At 44.0% G+C, this 13,183-nt stretch overlaps 1 protein-coding gene across 2 annotated transcripts in view; it reads right to left on the bottom strand.

Annotated features, from left to right (window-relative positions):
- LOC109429338 (lutropin-choriogonadotropic hormone receptor) overlaps positions 1-13,183 on the bottom strand; it is a 208,604-nt gene that overhangs the window by 12,283 nt on the left and 183,138 nt on the right. For both annotated transcript variants that reach the window (XM_062846743.1, XM_029860184.2), the window contains exons 10-13: positions 11,021-11,166; positions 10,687-10,941; positions 880-1,032; positions 624-766 (exon numbers count right to left, since the gene is read on the bottom strand). In XM_062846743.1, coding sequence (XP_062702727.1) covers positions 624-766; positions 880-1,032; positions 10,687-10,941; positions 11,021-11,166 — 697 coding nt within the window. The remainder of the gene's footprint in view (positions 1-623; positions 767-879; positions 1,033-10,686; positions 10,942-11,020; positions 11,167-13,183) is intronic.

Genomic DNA, 13,183 nt, shown 5'->3' with positions numbered 1-13,183 from the left:
TTTGGGATAGTACTTTGTAGGCGGCATTCAAAATAATGAACGATAGGAAACTTTTAAACCTGATGCTGATGTAGTCTATCAAAATTTAGTGTGTCGGGTTAATGCAAATGCTTATTCGTCTATTGCTAAACTTGCCCTGCTCAAAACTACACTATTTCCAAGGTCGGAACAACAAGTATGGATAATTCAGAAGGGAAACATCAACTCCGTTTCGTGTAGTGTGTTGCCATGCTGACGATTAGGTGATTACGTTTTATCTTTATGGTTATGATGTTACAGAGAACAAAGTGAATACATAGAAAAAGTACACCAGTCTTCTATTGTAAGCATAATTACTGCGAACCCAACCACCGAACCCCATCAGTAAGAGGAAACATCAGACCACAATCCAATATGCATGATTGGCAATTAATCATTACACGATTCGTTCAATCGTTGATAGATGTGTTGTGCATATTATCTACAAATGATTACCATACGCACTATTATCAATATGATTGAATTATTTACTAAGAGCTGTTTACTTTTCCTACGCAAAACAAATTAATACATATTGCTTTGTAGAACCTTCGTGGAAATGAGACTAATATAAACTACACTAAATTTTCCCCATAGGTACTTACCGTACTGCCAGTCGAATGCAAAGTTGAAGTACTCGCCCATCGAGTGCGCATCAATGGATGCAATCAGCAGCAGATACAGTCCCATGCACAGATCGGCAAAGGCCAGATGGCATATGAGAAACTTCGGCACGGTCAGATCGGTCCTAAAAATAAACATCGAACATTAGTGTGTTCCGCAATTTTAAACCGATTACCCCCGCCACCAAATGCCGAAAAATTGACGGTGGAAACGGCGTAAGTAGGTTCACATACATACCTGTTGGAAAACAAGACCACCAGCACCGCTACATTACCGAATACGGCCAGTAGAACCACAACCCAAACGGAGCCCCGCAGCCAGTGGGATCCCATAACGTCCTCGCACGGGTTCAGCGCATCCGGCATCGGGTAGCATTTGACGTCGAATGTGCTGAAATTGAAGCGAAAGGATACGCCGATTAACTTTGATGGTACACAAACAAAAAAGTCGTTGGAATTTGATGGATTTTTGCTATTTTTTTTAGGTAGTCAGCAACGAATGGCACTCTAGCCTAGCTATTCAGCATTGTAGTTGGAAGAAATACCAATGCAGAGCCCGTAGCTCCCTTCAGGGCAACCCTGATCCCTCAATATAACTCCTAAACACCCAGGACGATCTACTTTTGGTTGAAATGCAATATCTTCTATGTTTTAAAACATTTTACATTTTTATAGTCAAGGGGAATAGTTGTGCTAAAAATGCATAGTACCTCCCCCTTTTTCACCCTGATCCTTTTGCTGGGAGCCGAAAATACGTGGCTTTTTTGTATTTGTTATAAATTCTACATGTTTTTGCTCAAATTTCATCGTCTTGCTAATCATCAATAGTTTTCACTGATCCTTGACATGCAATGTATTACTACCCATCATACTCTGTTGAAGTTGTGATCCCAGAGCTATTCTAAGGCCTCCAAAGTACTCCGATGTTTGTGACACAAAGCCAACATTCTCGAACAAATTGTATACACGATGAATGATCACAGAACATAGTCTACAGTACTCAAAAAGCCTCAAAGCACCCCTAAAAAACTCATGGTACATGAATTGGGTGATCTAGGTCATCCAAACTACTCTGGAATTCATTTTCTTGAGATCTAAAACATCTAGCATCGTTTAAGTTCACACTGTTCAAGAAATTAAGTCACGTTGATGTCTATTAGACCTCGCAATGCTATGAGAAACTTGATATTGTGGTAGTTGGACATTCCGTGAAATACAAATGGCCTCCAATACACTTTGAAGTTTGGGTTACGATATCTACATACTGTATCATACTTTAATTGTGAAAAAAATTCGTGGAATGTAGTATATACTACTGATGGAACCTCAGTGCACATCTGTAATGCTTTTGGTACATGGGAAATTGCAGGCTTTCCAAACTATTCTGAAATTAAGAACTTCAAGGTCTACAGGCTCTACTCTTGTTCCTCTTCACTCTATCGGCATAATTCTTTCACGATTGTGTCTGTTGCACCTTATTATATTACGAGTATCTCTATTTGGTGCTATTTGGGTGTCTAAGTACTGGCATACAAATGGAACCAATGTATTTCGAGGTATGGGTCGCAATATCTGTAAATCTTAGGATATTTTTATTGTAGCGAATGCTCGTGGAATATAATCTACGCTATTCTCAGAACCTCAGTGTGCAATTATGATTACTTAGCAACATTCACTTGGTGACCTAGGACATCCAAACTATTCTGGAATTAGGACCTTCCAGCTCTACAAGCTCTACTCTTGTATTTCTTTACTTTATCGATGTAATTCTTTCCCGATTATCTCTGTTGTATCTCATAATATTTTGAATATTTCTTTGTGTTACTTGTGCATCCACTGACATGCAAAAGATCTTTATGATATTTTGAGGTGTCGGAAATTACCCAAGAATTCCTCCAGGCGTTCTTGGGAAATTCCTCCAGGAGTCCCTCAGAAATTCACCGTGATGTTCTCCGAGAATACCTCTACGAGTTCCAAGGGAATGCCTCAGGACTTCCTGTGAAATTCTTCCTGAGTTTCGCAGAAGTTTCTCGAAAATTTCTTCAGCAGCTATGCTGAAATTCCTTCAGGAGATCCTTAGGAATTACTTTAAGAACCTTTCGAAAAATCCTGCAGGAGTTCATCGGGAATTCCACCGGAAGTTCCTCAGGAGTTTCTCCGGAAATTCCCCGATGATTCCACGGGAGTCCCCCAAGCATTTCTCCAGGAGATCCCTGAAAACTCCTCGTGGAAGTTTTCCCAAGAATTCCTCCAGAAATTTCTCTTGGGATTCCGCCAGGAAGTTTTCCAGGGATTCCTCTAGAAAATTTTCCAGAAATTCCTTCGGGGATTTTCCTAGAAATTTCGCCCTAGATTGCTTAAGGGATTGATTCCTTCAAGGATTCCTTCAGGAATACCCCTAGGGATTCCTTCGCGAATTCCTCCACGGATTCCTCCATGGATTCATCCAGGAATTTATTCAAATATTCCTCCAGGAATCCCTCCAGAACTCCTTCAGGAATTCATCCAAGATTTCCTCCCACAACTAATTCGGGGATTTCTTCAGAAATCCCTCAAGGGATTCTTCCAGAAATTCTTCCAGGGATTCCTCCAGTGTTTCCATTAGAAATTCCCTTAGAAATTTCCCGGGAAATTACTGCAGGAAGTCCTCTAGGAATTCCTATTATAATATTTTCAGTAACAAGAATTTTTTCCACGAATTCATCCAGGAATTCATCCAAGACATCTGCCTAGAAGTATTCCAAGAATCGCTCCAGGAATTCCAAAACTCCTACTGGACCTTCCCCAAGGATTTTACCAGAGAACAATCTGAGATTTCTGCCAAGTATCAGGAATTTCGCCACATATACCACCAGGGATTTTTTAAAGAAATTTCTTCAAAAAATCATTTAAAAAAATCCTCCAGAAATTGCTTTATGAATACCTCCTAGATTCTTCAGAAAACCTCCAGAAATTCCTCAGCAAAATACTCCTGGGATAATTCCAAGGATTCCTCCGAGGATTTCTCCAGGAACTGCTCCAAGACTTCTTCCAAGAATTCCTCCAAGAATTTCTCAATGAAATATTCCAAGAATTCCTCCAAAATTTTCTCCAAAAATTCCTCCAAGAATCCGTCCAGGAATTTCTCCAGAAATTCTTTCAAATATTCCAACAGGAACTCTTATAACAATTTTTCCAAGACCTGCTCCAACACTTCTGTCGAAAATTCCTCCAGGAATCCCTCTTATAATTTGGCCAGAGATTCCTTTATCTCTAGAAATACCTCCAGGGATTTGCAGTTAATACCTTTAGATATCCTTCGGAAATTCCTCCAGAAATGCCTACAGGAATACCTCTAGGAATTCCTCCAGGAATTCCTTCAGGAAATCCTCCAACGAATTCGTCCAGGAATTCCTCCAAGACATCCGCCAAGAACTCCTGCAACATTCCCTTTCAGAATCCCTTTCCATGAATTCCTTCAGGAATACCTCCAAAAAATCTTTCAAGAATTCCTCCAAGATTTCCTTCAAATATATTTCCAGGAATTTATTCAAGAATTTCTTGAAGTCATATCTGGAGAAAACCCTGGAAGAATTCCTGGAATACTTTCTTCTAGAATTCATGTAGTAATTTGTTAAGGGATTTTCAAAGAATTTTCCATGAAAATTCTTAGAGAAATTCCTGAAGGATTTCCTTGAACTGTGTAGTAATTCCTACAGCAATTGTAGTAGGGATTCCTGTAATTATTCCTGGAGGAATTCCTGGAATATTTCTTGAAGGAATTTCTGGTGTATTTTCTGGAACAATTCCTAGACGATTTCCTATAATAATTCCCTGCGGAATTCGTAAAGTAATTCCTGCAGAAATTCCTGGAATAATTCCTGAACGAACTCCTGGAGTAATTGCTGGAGGAATTTCTGGAATTTAACCTGGAGTATATCAAGGAAAAATTCCTGGAGGAATCCGTGGAGGAATGACCGATGGAGTTCCTGGAAGAATTCCGATAAGAACCCCTGTTGGAATTGCAGAGTAATACTTGGAGGTATTCCTGGAGAAACTCCTGGAAGAGTATCTGGAGGACACCATACAGGAATTTCTGAAGGAATCCCTTGATGAACTCAGATAAATAGCAGTTATTCACGGAGAAATTTCTGGCTGAATTCCTGGAGGAATTCCTGGAGTAATCCCTGGAAGAATTTTTGGAGGGAACTCTGGAGGAATCCCTGGAGGAATTTCTGGAAGAATCCCTTGAATCCCGAAGAAATCTCTGGATAAGTTGTTGGAGGAAATCTTGGATGAATTCCTGAAGGAGCTCTGGAGGAATTTCTGGAGGAATACCTGAATGAATAGCTTGAAGGTTTCATGGAGGAATCCTTGAAGTAATCAATCCCTTAAGCAATCCAGGGAGAAATTCCTAGGAAAATTCCTGGAGGAATCCTAGGAGAAATTTCTGGAGGAATTCTTGGGAAAACTTTCATGAGGAGTTTTCAGGGAACTCCTGGAGAAATGCTCAAAAATTCAAAAAATCAAATATCTAGTGGTGGAAGTAGTAAGGCTAACCGCCTCGCAAGAAGTGGGTTGGCGAGGGCTCCGTTAAGGAGATGCGAGGAGGTATGAGCGGGAAGCTGCGCACGAAGCTCCAGCGTGGGAGCTCCGATCCACTCCCCGGCAAGCCAGCCGGTGGAGATACTGGACGGAGCGTTATTCATGAGGGCCATCAACCAAAAGAGAGAAGAACTTCTCGCGATCGAGGTAGCTGAGCAGCAGCTTGGGAAGATCATCGTCCACGAAGTCCAACATAAGTAAGGACCTGAAAACGGCCCAGTTGCAACTTCGTAAGTCGATGGACGATGCCCAGCAGGATCACGTGAGACTCGTGAAGACTGCAGCAGCGGCGGAACCGTTGGAGGCAAAAGCTACGAAGTCTACCCAGATGGGGGCCTTCGCATTCGCAGGAAGTCCAAAATATGTGGCGGATGCGACTGCTCGTGATAAGCACTCGCAGAAGTGGGTGAGGCAGCCGTCAGGTGAGGAACGTTCCAGAATGCTGGGAAGGGTGGGCCTGAAAAGGCTGGTCCGTCCTGGAAGGATGGGAACAAGAGGTTGCGACCGTTGTTAGGCCCTCAGCAACCACAGAATAGGGCGAACCAAAGGAAGGACCCCGTGGACGAAAATCGAGTGGAAGAGGAATAAGAAATAGGCGTAAAAGAGTAGGTGCCAAGCGCGAGAAAGGCGACGTTTTCGTCATCAAGACCGAACAGTCTAAGTACTCGGACGTCTTGAAGGCGCTGCGAGGCGACGCTCGTGAATCTGGGAGTCGACGTACGCAGTATCAGGCGTACTCGTACGGGTGAGATGATCCTAGAGCTGAAACGTGACAAAGAATGCAAGGGAACCGCCTGAAATTGTTTGACGGAAGAGGTCCTTGGTGGAGGTGTAGAGGCGCGGGCTCTTACAGCAAAGGGGACTCTGAGGGTGAAAACTTAGACGAGGTCACCGAAGCAGAAGAGCTCGTCATGGCACTGCGGCAACAGTGCTACCTGCAGGTGGCCACCGCAGCCGTTCGGCTACGGAAGAGGCACAGATAGCCTTGGTTCAGGCCATAAGACAGAAGGCTGCACGTGTCCACCCATTTGTCTGATTTGTTCCACGTATAACGGGTGGTCCAAGGTGTCCAGCCTTCAAGAAAGCCGCGGTGAACAAATCACAGTGCAGAAAACGCAGCTGAACCTGAACCACTGCGACGCAGCTCAGTAACTGCTTTATCATGCGGTTTCTGATTGGGAGACAGATATCGCCATCATAGCGGATCCATACCGAATACTCATCGGCAACAGCAATTGGGTCGCGGATGGGTCCAGAAAGATAGTGGCGATATGGACCGCGTCCAGGAGTTGGTGTCTATGAGGGCTTCGTGGTCACCCAAGTAAACGGGGTCTTCTTCTGTAGATGTTATGCGCCTCCATGGTGGTCGAGCTGTTTACGTAGATGCTGGACTGTATGACGACCGTGTTGACAGGGCGAAGGCCGGTGGTGAAAGCGTGTGACTTCAATGTCTGGGCCGTTTCACGAACCAGCGGGGTCAGATCCTGTTGGAGACGCTGGCCATGCTAGGTGTCGATCTGGCCAACGTCGGTACCAAGAGTACCTGCAATCGGAACGGTGCGGAGTCAATCATTGACGTTACTTTTCGTAGTTCTGGCCTAACAAGTAGTTCGAACTGGAGGGTAGACGATGGATACACTCATAGCGATCACCTGGCGGTTCGCTACAGTGTCAACTACAACAACAGCAGGCAGCGTGTAGAGGAAGAGGTGGCTAGGCCAAGGCCAAACTCTCGCAGGTGGAAGACATCATACCGTCAAACGGGGTTACTTGCAACAGCGGTGTAACTTGCAACACGATGACATACACTAAATGTGAAGCATTTTCTAATAATAATGAAAACTAGTATGCCCTATTATTTCGGTTATAGAGATTATGTGTATCAAAGATCAATTAAGTATAAAAATTAGCTTTGTTTCTTTGTTTATGGTTTAGCTACACGGTTAAAACGGATTGCTCATTTTATGCCATAAAAACAAGTATGAAAATCGTGCTTGACCTCTCCCTTATGGTAAGTGCGATAAGTCTGATGACCTTGCTTGCAGTTAGGGTACCTAATAGTAAGCTTAGCCAAGCGATAAAAGTTTGATAAACTTATCGACTAAATAATGCAAAAAATCATTATTATATTCGACAACCACTATGGGGTAACTTGCAACAGTTGAATTTGACGAAACCTTCTATTATTTATCTTCATTTCACGATATATTTGACAGAAATAACCGAAATGGATCATTTATTGATTACGTAACGCGTTTATTTTCAAATGACAACTCATTTTTTACATTTTTTTGCACGTTTTAAGGTCACATTGTTGGGAAATACCACATTTTGAAGTTTCATTCATGTTTCATCATGTTAAAAGTTCAATTTTTGTTTATGAACGCTGTAAAGCAATCACTAACATCAATTCTGAATGGATGGAGTAAATTATTTCAGTCTAATACCCAAATTAGCGAGTTTGACATTTACAAAGTAGAATAGGTGTGTTTCAATCATGTTAATTTAGCTGAAATTGCCAAACACCACTTCAAACTGAAAACTACTTGAAGATGACTCACTCTACCTTTTCAAGAAATGACAATAATCATTGTTGACATTTTGTAATGAGTTCTAAGTCACGAGAATCGTATATATTTTGTGTTTGAGGGACGTGAGACCTGTTGCTAAACGATATACTCTCCCTTGCAATAACTCTCAATCCTTTCATGAAAAATTATATGTCAATTGGTTAGTGTACATCTTTTCATGGTATGTTTCATTAATAACATCGAAAAATTACAATACGGCTAAATACTAGAATGTTAGTGCTGTTTAATGATAGCTAACTTAGCTTCATGTCCTATGTTGCAAGTTACCCCACAGATGGGGAAACATGCAACAAGCATGTATTTCGCACCTCCTGATTAGGTGGCAACGTATTTTGGTAAACCAAGTGCTGCATAGTATTCTACTCGGGGTAATTAGCGCACACAATGCTTCACAGGATGTTTAAAATGTTTAGATTTTCAATGATATTGCTTCAAAGCCGGAAAGTGTTGCAAGTTACCCCATTTGACGGTACTTCGAAGAAGGGGTATTTAGGGAGGCGCTCCGTCGTGAGCGAAACTTACTTGGTTTAGACGGCGACGAGCTGGTAGCGGTGTTCTCACGTGCGTGTGATGTGACCATGCCTAGGCGAGTGCACACTTGAAATGGGAGGCCACCGGCTTACTGGTGGACCGACACGATTGCGGACCTGCGCCGCGCCTGCCTACGGGCTAGGCGACGGATGCAGCGAGCACGATCAGAGGAAGAGCTAAACGAACGGCGGGTGGTGTTCGCCGCTGCAAAAGTCGCGCTCAAGACCGAGATAAGAGCAAGCAAAAAGGCCTGCTTCGAGGGTCTCTGTCAGAGTGCCAATACGAACCCGTGGGGTGACGCCTACAGGATCGTTATGGCCAAGACGAGAGATGTGATGGCTCCTACAGAGCAATCTCCAGAGATGTTGGAGGGGATCATTGGAGGACTTTTTTCGCGTCATGATCCTAGTCCTTGGCCTCCTTTCGTAGGACAGCCGGGGACTGTGGCTGGCGATAAAGAGAGGGTCACCGATGTGGAAGTTGCGGGGATAGCAAAGTCCTTTAGCGTAGGTAAGGCCCCAGGCCCGGACGGAGTTCCGTACCTGGCCTTAAAAGTAGCTATTGGCTCCCGAGATGTTCAGGTCCGCTATGCAGAAATGCCTGGACGAGGGAGTTTTCCCAAAAGCTTGGAAGAGGCAGAGCCTGGTACTATTGCCAAAGGCGGGGAAACCACCCGGAGACCCGTACGACTTCCGAAAGGGGAGGTCCACCGTAGACGCTACCTTGTCGGTTACAAAGCCGAGAAAGCACTCGAGCCTAAGAGGAGGGGAATTCGTTTCTGTGCGGTAGTGACTCTGGATGTCAGGAATGCGTTTAATAGTGCCAGCTGGTCTGCTATTGACGATGCGCTCTTGCGTCTGGGGATACCGGAGAACCTGTACAAGATTCTCGGAAGCTACTTTCAGAATCGTGTACTAGTCTACAACACGGAGGTGGGTCGGAAGTGCTTTCACATAACCTCAGGAGTCCCGCAAGGTTCCATCCTGGGTCCGGTGTTATGGAATATCATGTACGACGAGGTGTTCAGGTTAGAGTTCCCAGTGGGAGTGGAGATTGTCGGATTTGTCGATGACATTACGCTCGAAGTCTACGATGAAACGATCGAGGAGGTGAAGTTGACTACCGACCACTCGATCAAGGTTGTGGAGGCGTGAATGCGATCCAGGAAACTGGAGCTGGCTCACCACAAGACAGAAGTGACGGTTGTTAACAACCGGAAGTCGGAGCAGCAGACGGAGATCAAGGTAGGAGAGTGCACTATCCTGTCAAAGCGCTCCGTCAAACACTTGGGCGTGATGATCGACGATAAGCTTACCTTCGGTAGCCACGTCGATTATGCCTGTAAAAGAGCCTCCACAGCTATTGCGGCACTGTCCCGGATGATGTCCAATAGCTCTGCGGCGTACGCCAGTAAGCGCAAGCTTCTGGCTAGTGTTGCTACGTCCATACTTAGGTATGGCGGCCATAGTCTACGCTCCACACAAATTTCGAAAATTTTGCATGAACGAAAGTCTACGAGAGAAGAGGGGGATCCTGAGATGACCATAATGAGTCTACGTAGTTTATGGACAGCACCTTTTTACAATTTCATGTTTCTGTTTATAAGTCAGATGTGAGTTTTGGTCGAGGTAAAGGAACCAAGCATATTTGAGAACAGGATAGGGTGATGTTGGCTTTTCGTTGACATGTGACAGCATGGTGTGGCGTATTGCTGCTGGTCAAACGTAGAGTTGACAAACAACCTGTAATGATACAAACAAATGTTTTTCGAAGGGAGACGAGGTAGACAAGTGGAACAACAAGACTGGGATATCAAACGAAGACTTCAGCTTGTTTCAAGAAGTCATACGCAGGCTTCATATACTCAAGATCATGTTTACCCAACACATCTTTAATGTCTTCCTCTTCTGGTTTCCCTCGGGACCTAAGGGAACGGTAAGTAGTGTTATATTACAAGAAACATCTTTGTGCAGTGGGTTTGTGCGTGGGTCTCCAGTTAGCCTAGTGGCTATGGATCGCCAATCCGGAGACGGCGGGTTCGATTCCCGTTCCGGTCGGGAAAATTTTCTCGACTCCCTGGGCATAGTGTATCATTGTACTTGCCTCACAATATACAAATTCATGCAATGGCAGGCAAAGAAAGCCCTTCAATTAATAACTGTGGAAGTGCTCAAAGAACACTAAGTTGAAGTGAGGCAGGCCAAGTCCCAGTGGGGACGTAGAGCCATGAAGAAGAAGAAGAAGAAGATCTTTGTGCAATAACTCATAAAAGTTCAACGTTTTCGCGAACACCCATTACAACCGACACACAAAATAAAGTACTATTTCCTCAAACTCACGTGGGCGTAAGATTCCCGCACATTGCCTCCATCGACATGGCTTCCACTGCAGTGTTGTGGAAAGTCCCCAGCAGGGGATTCTCCGTGTACAGGTTGGACACATCTTCTCGCGCGATGGCACCCAATGGCAGGCCCGTGATGGGCTGGAAGTAACTTTCTCCCATTTCGCTGCTCTGCTGGGCAGATCCGACGTCCGGACCTGCTCCCGATGCCGTGCTATCCTGTTGCTCATCTGGCCGGAAATTGGCGCTATTTCTGCGGAGTTAAGTTGCACATATCAAGGTCAATATTGACTAGGTACCTACTGGAAATGCGGTGCGATGGATGGCCCTACCTTGAGAAGTGCCGCAGCCAGCCGTTGTCGCTTTCGTTGTCGTCGAGCGTTGCTCTTGGTGGATCCGGTGGGTGGGCGAAGCGTTTTTCCCGGTGCCAGCCAGCGTCGTCGACCAGCTCGGCCGTTTGATCGCTCATCTGTTTGATCTGGAAAGGAAAGGAGGCAGGAATTTAATTATCCCGCGTGTGCTACGACAACGAACGGCGGACTTGTCGCTCTGCAAGTATCAATTTTGTTTTCTAATGAAGAGGCGTACACAATCGAAGGGGATATTCGATATCCTTCAGTTAGGAATGGTGTCTGTTCGTCGTGCTGTCAGCGCAAGCAGATATACCTGGAATCAAATGAAATTTATTTTGTCGCGAAACGGAGCCTTGTTGCTGCTGGAAGCAACTTTGTGATTCCAAATAGAAATGTTGGTTCAGGACGTGAAATGGGAAAATTGGAAACATAATACGACAACTTTTGATAGAATTCACAGCACAGATTATTCTAAGCATTTCACAGGAAACGATTGTTTGGCGTTACCTTCGAAACATGGTATTTTCCATGCATACATTCACTTAGTTATTGACGTTACCCATCTTTAAGTCATAAAATAATGTCTGCGTCCTGAAAGACAACATTTTCGTCTGAATTTCTGGAATAAATATCTCGTGCAATGCCAAGGCAATGGAAGAAATGATTGTTGTTTATTTACCAGACCGATCGAGAACTCATTAGGAGTTGCCGTTTGCTGATATTCAAACATCCGGGTTTGATAGAACCATGGACTCATAAGAGGATTAGTGCCTGTGGGTTTCTGTGGGAAAAGCGACTAAACGATATATTGAAAGTGCGGGGACTTGGAAACAAATCCATGACCATCCAGTAAGCAAATGTGCAGCCAACTACAACACAAGCCTCAACATTTTACATTGTCGATAGCACAGACTGTGTAATCAAACTAACATAATAAAGCAAAATTCCATGTAACTTGTTTGTTCACTTGTGCAGACTTCATTAATATTGATGAATTTAAACACTCCTTATGATCCATTCCATATCTCCACTATATTATCCACTCTTTGTGAAGCTTTAACATTTATGCCTATTATGAAATCCAAGATAAGAGGATTGAATTTCACACCCAAAATGGCTCTACCAACATGACCTGCACCATGCGTTACCTGGCAGCAGCGGCACATAGCCCAAGGCCCCAATTCACCCCATCAGGGATTAAATTCAGCATTTATCCTTTGATGGTGTAATTGAATTTAATGTCGGGAGGGAGCCAACATTCATCACACGTGGCATCTGTCAGTCAAAAGGTACTTAACCCGTTTTATTTGCGTTGCCTGGGTAAAATGTTACTCAGCAGCGTGGTAACGATTGAAACTTCACATTAAATTTGCCACAGTTGACATCATCTCGTTAGGCGAAAAAAAGAAGTCTCCCGGTTGAGCCATCAAATTGCGCCTCTTAGAAAAGTGAACCAACCAAAGCAGCACAACACCAAGCAAGGACTTCACTCAGATACGTGTTGATATTTACATGTAAGTGCATTTCAAGTGGAAAAATACTTCGAGACTTTGAGAGACGGTGTTAAACTCGGAGATCGTCTGGAATTTTGACACGTGATGATGTTTCCCTGAATAGAGAAGTGTTTTTTCTATGGAACGATGCAAACATCACACTCACCGCCACTCACACTCGCAGCCGAAATATGCAGGGATAAGGACGGGAGCCTTTACCAAATTTTTCATCTAGGGTTTTGAACTACTTGGGCACCCGCTTCAATTCCAAGCACCTCACAGCAAAACAAATCAAAATATCACTTGCCGCATATTTTCCAAACGCACTTCCGTAGGTAATCATCTTCTGCAACGGAATCCACAGTCAATGAGCTACACGTTCACTCTGAAGCCGCGCAAGTGCTCGAAGCAACTGCTACACGCAGGCGGGTGCACTTCGGCATCACAGAGCAAATTGTTCCGAAAGTTAAGAGGAAGTAAGACGTATCTGGTGTTCTTGGTTCTGATATTATTCGATAGGTTCCGTCTAGTAAATATTTGTATGAACACCCTAATGAACAAGAAGTATTACATTTTCAGCATAGTTGTTCAGCAAGCTAAGAGCCATTTGGAAGGATAGTAGACGGTCGAGTACGGTGGTACAAGAGGC

The sequence above is a fragment of the Aedes albopictus genome, chromosome 1 (assembly GCF_035046485.1).
Source record: "Aedes albopictus strain Foshan chromosome 1, AalbF5, whole genome shotgun sequence".
NCBI classification, from domain to species: Eukaryota; Metazoa; Arthropoda; class Insecta; order Diptera; family Culicidae; genus Aedes; species Aedes albopictus.
The sequence above is the reverse complement of the archived record's forward strand: the minus strand, read 5'-3'. Positions and strand labels throughout refer to the sequence as shown.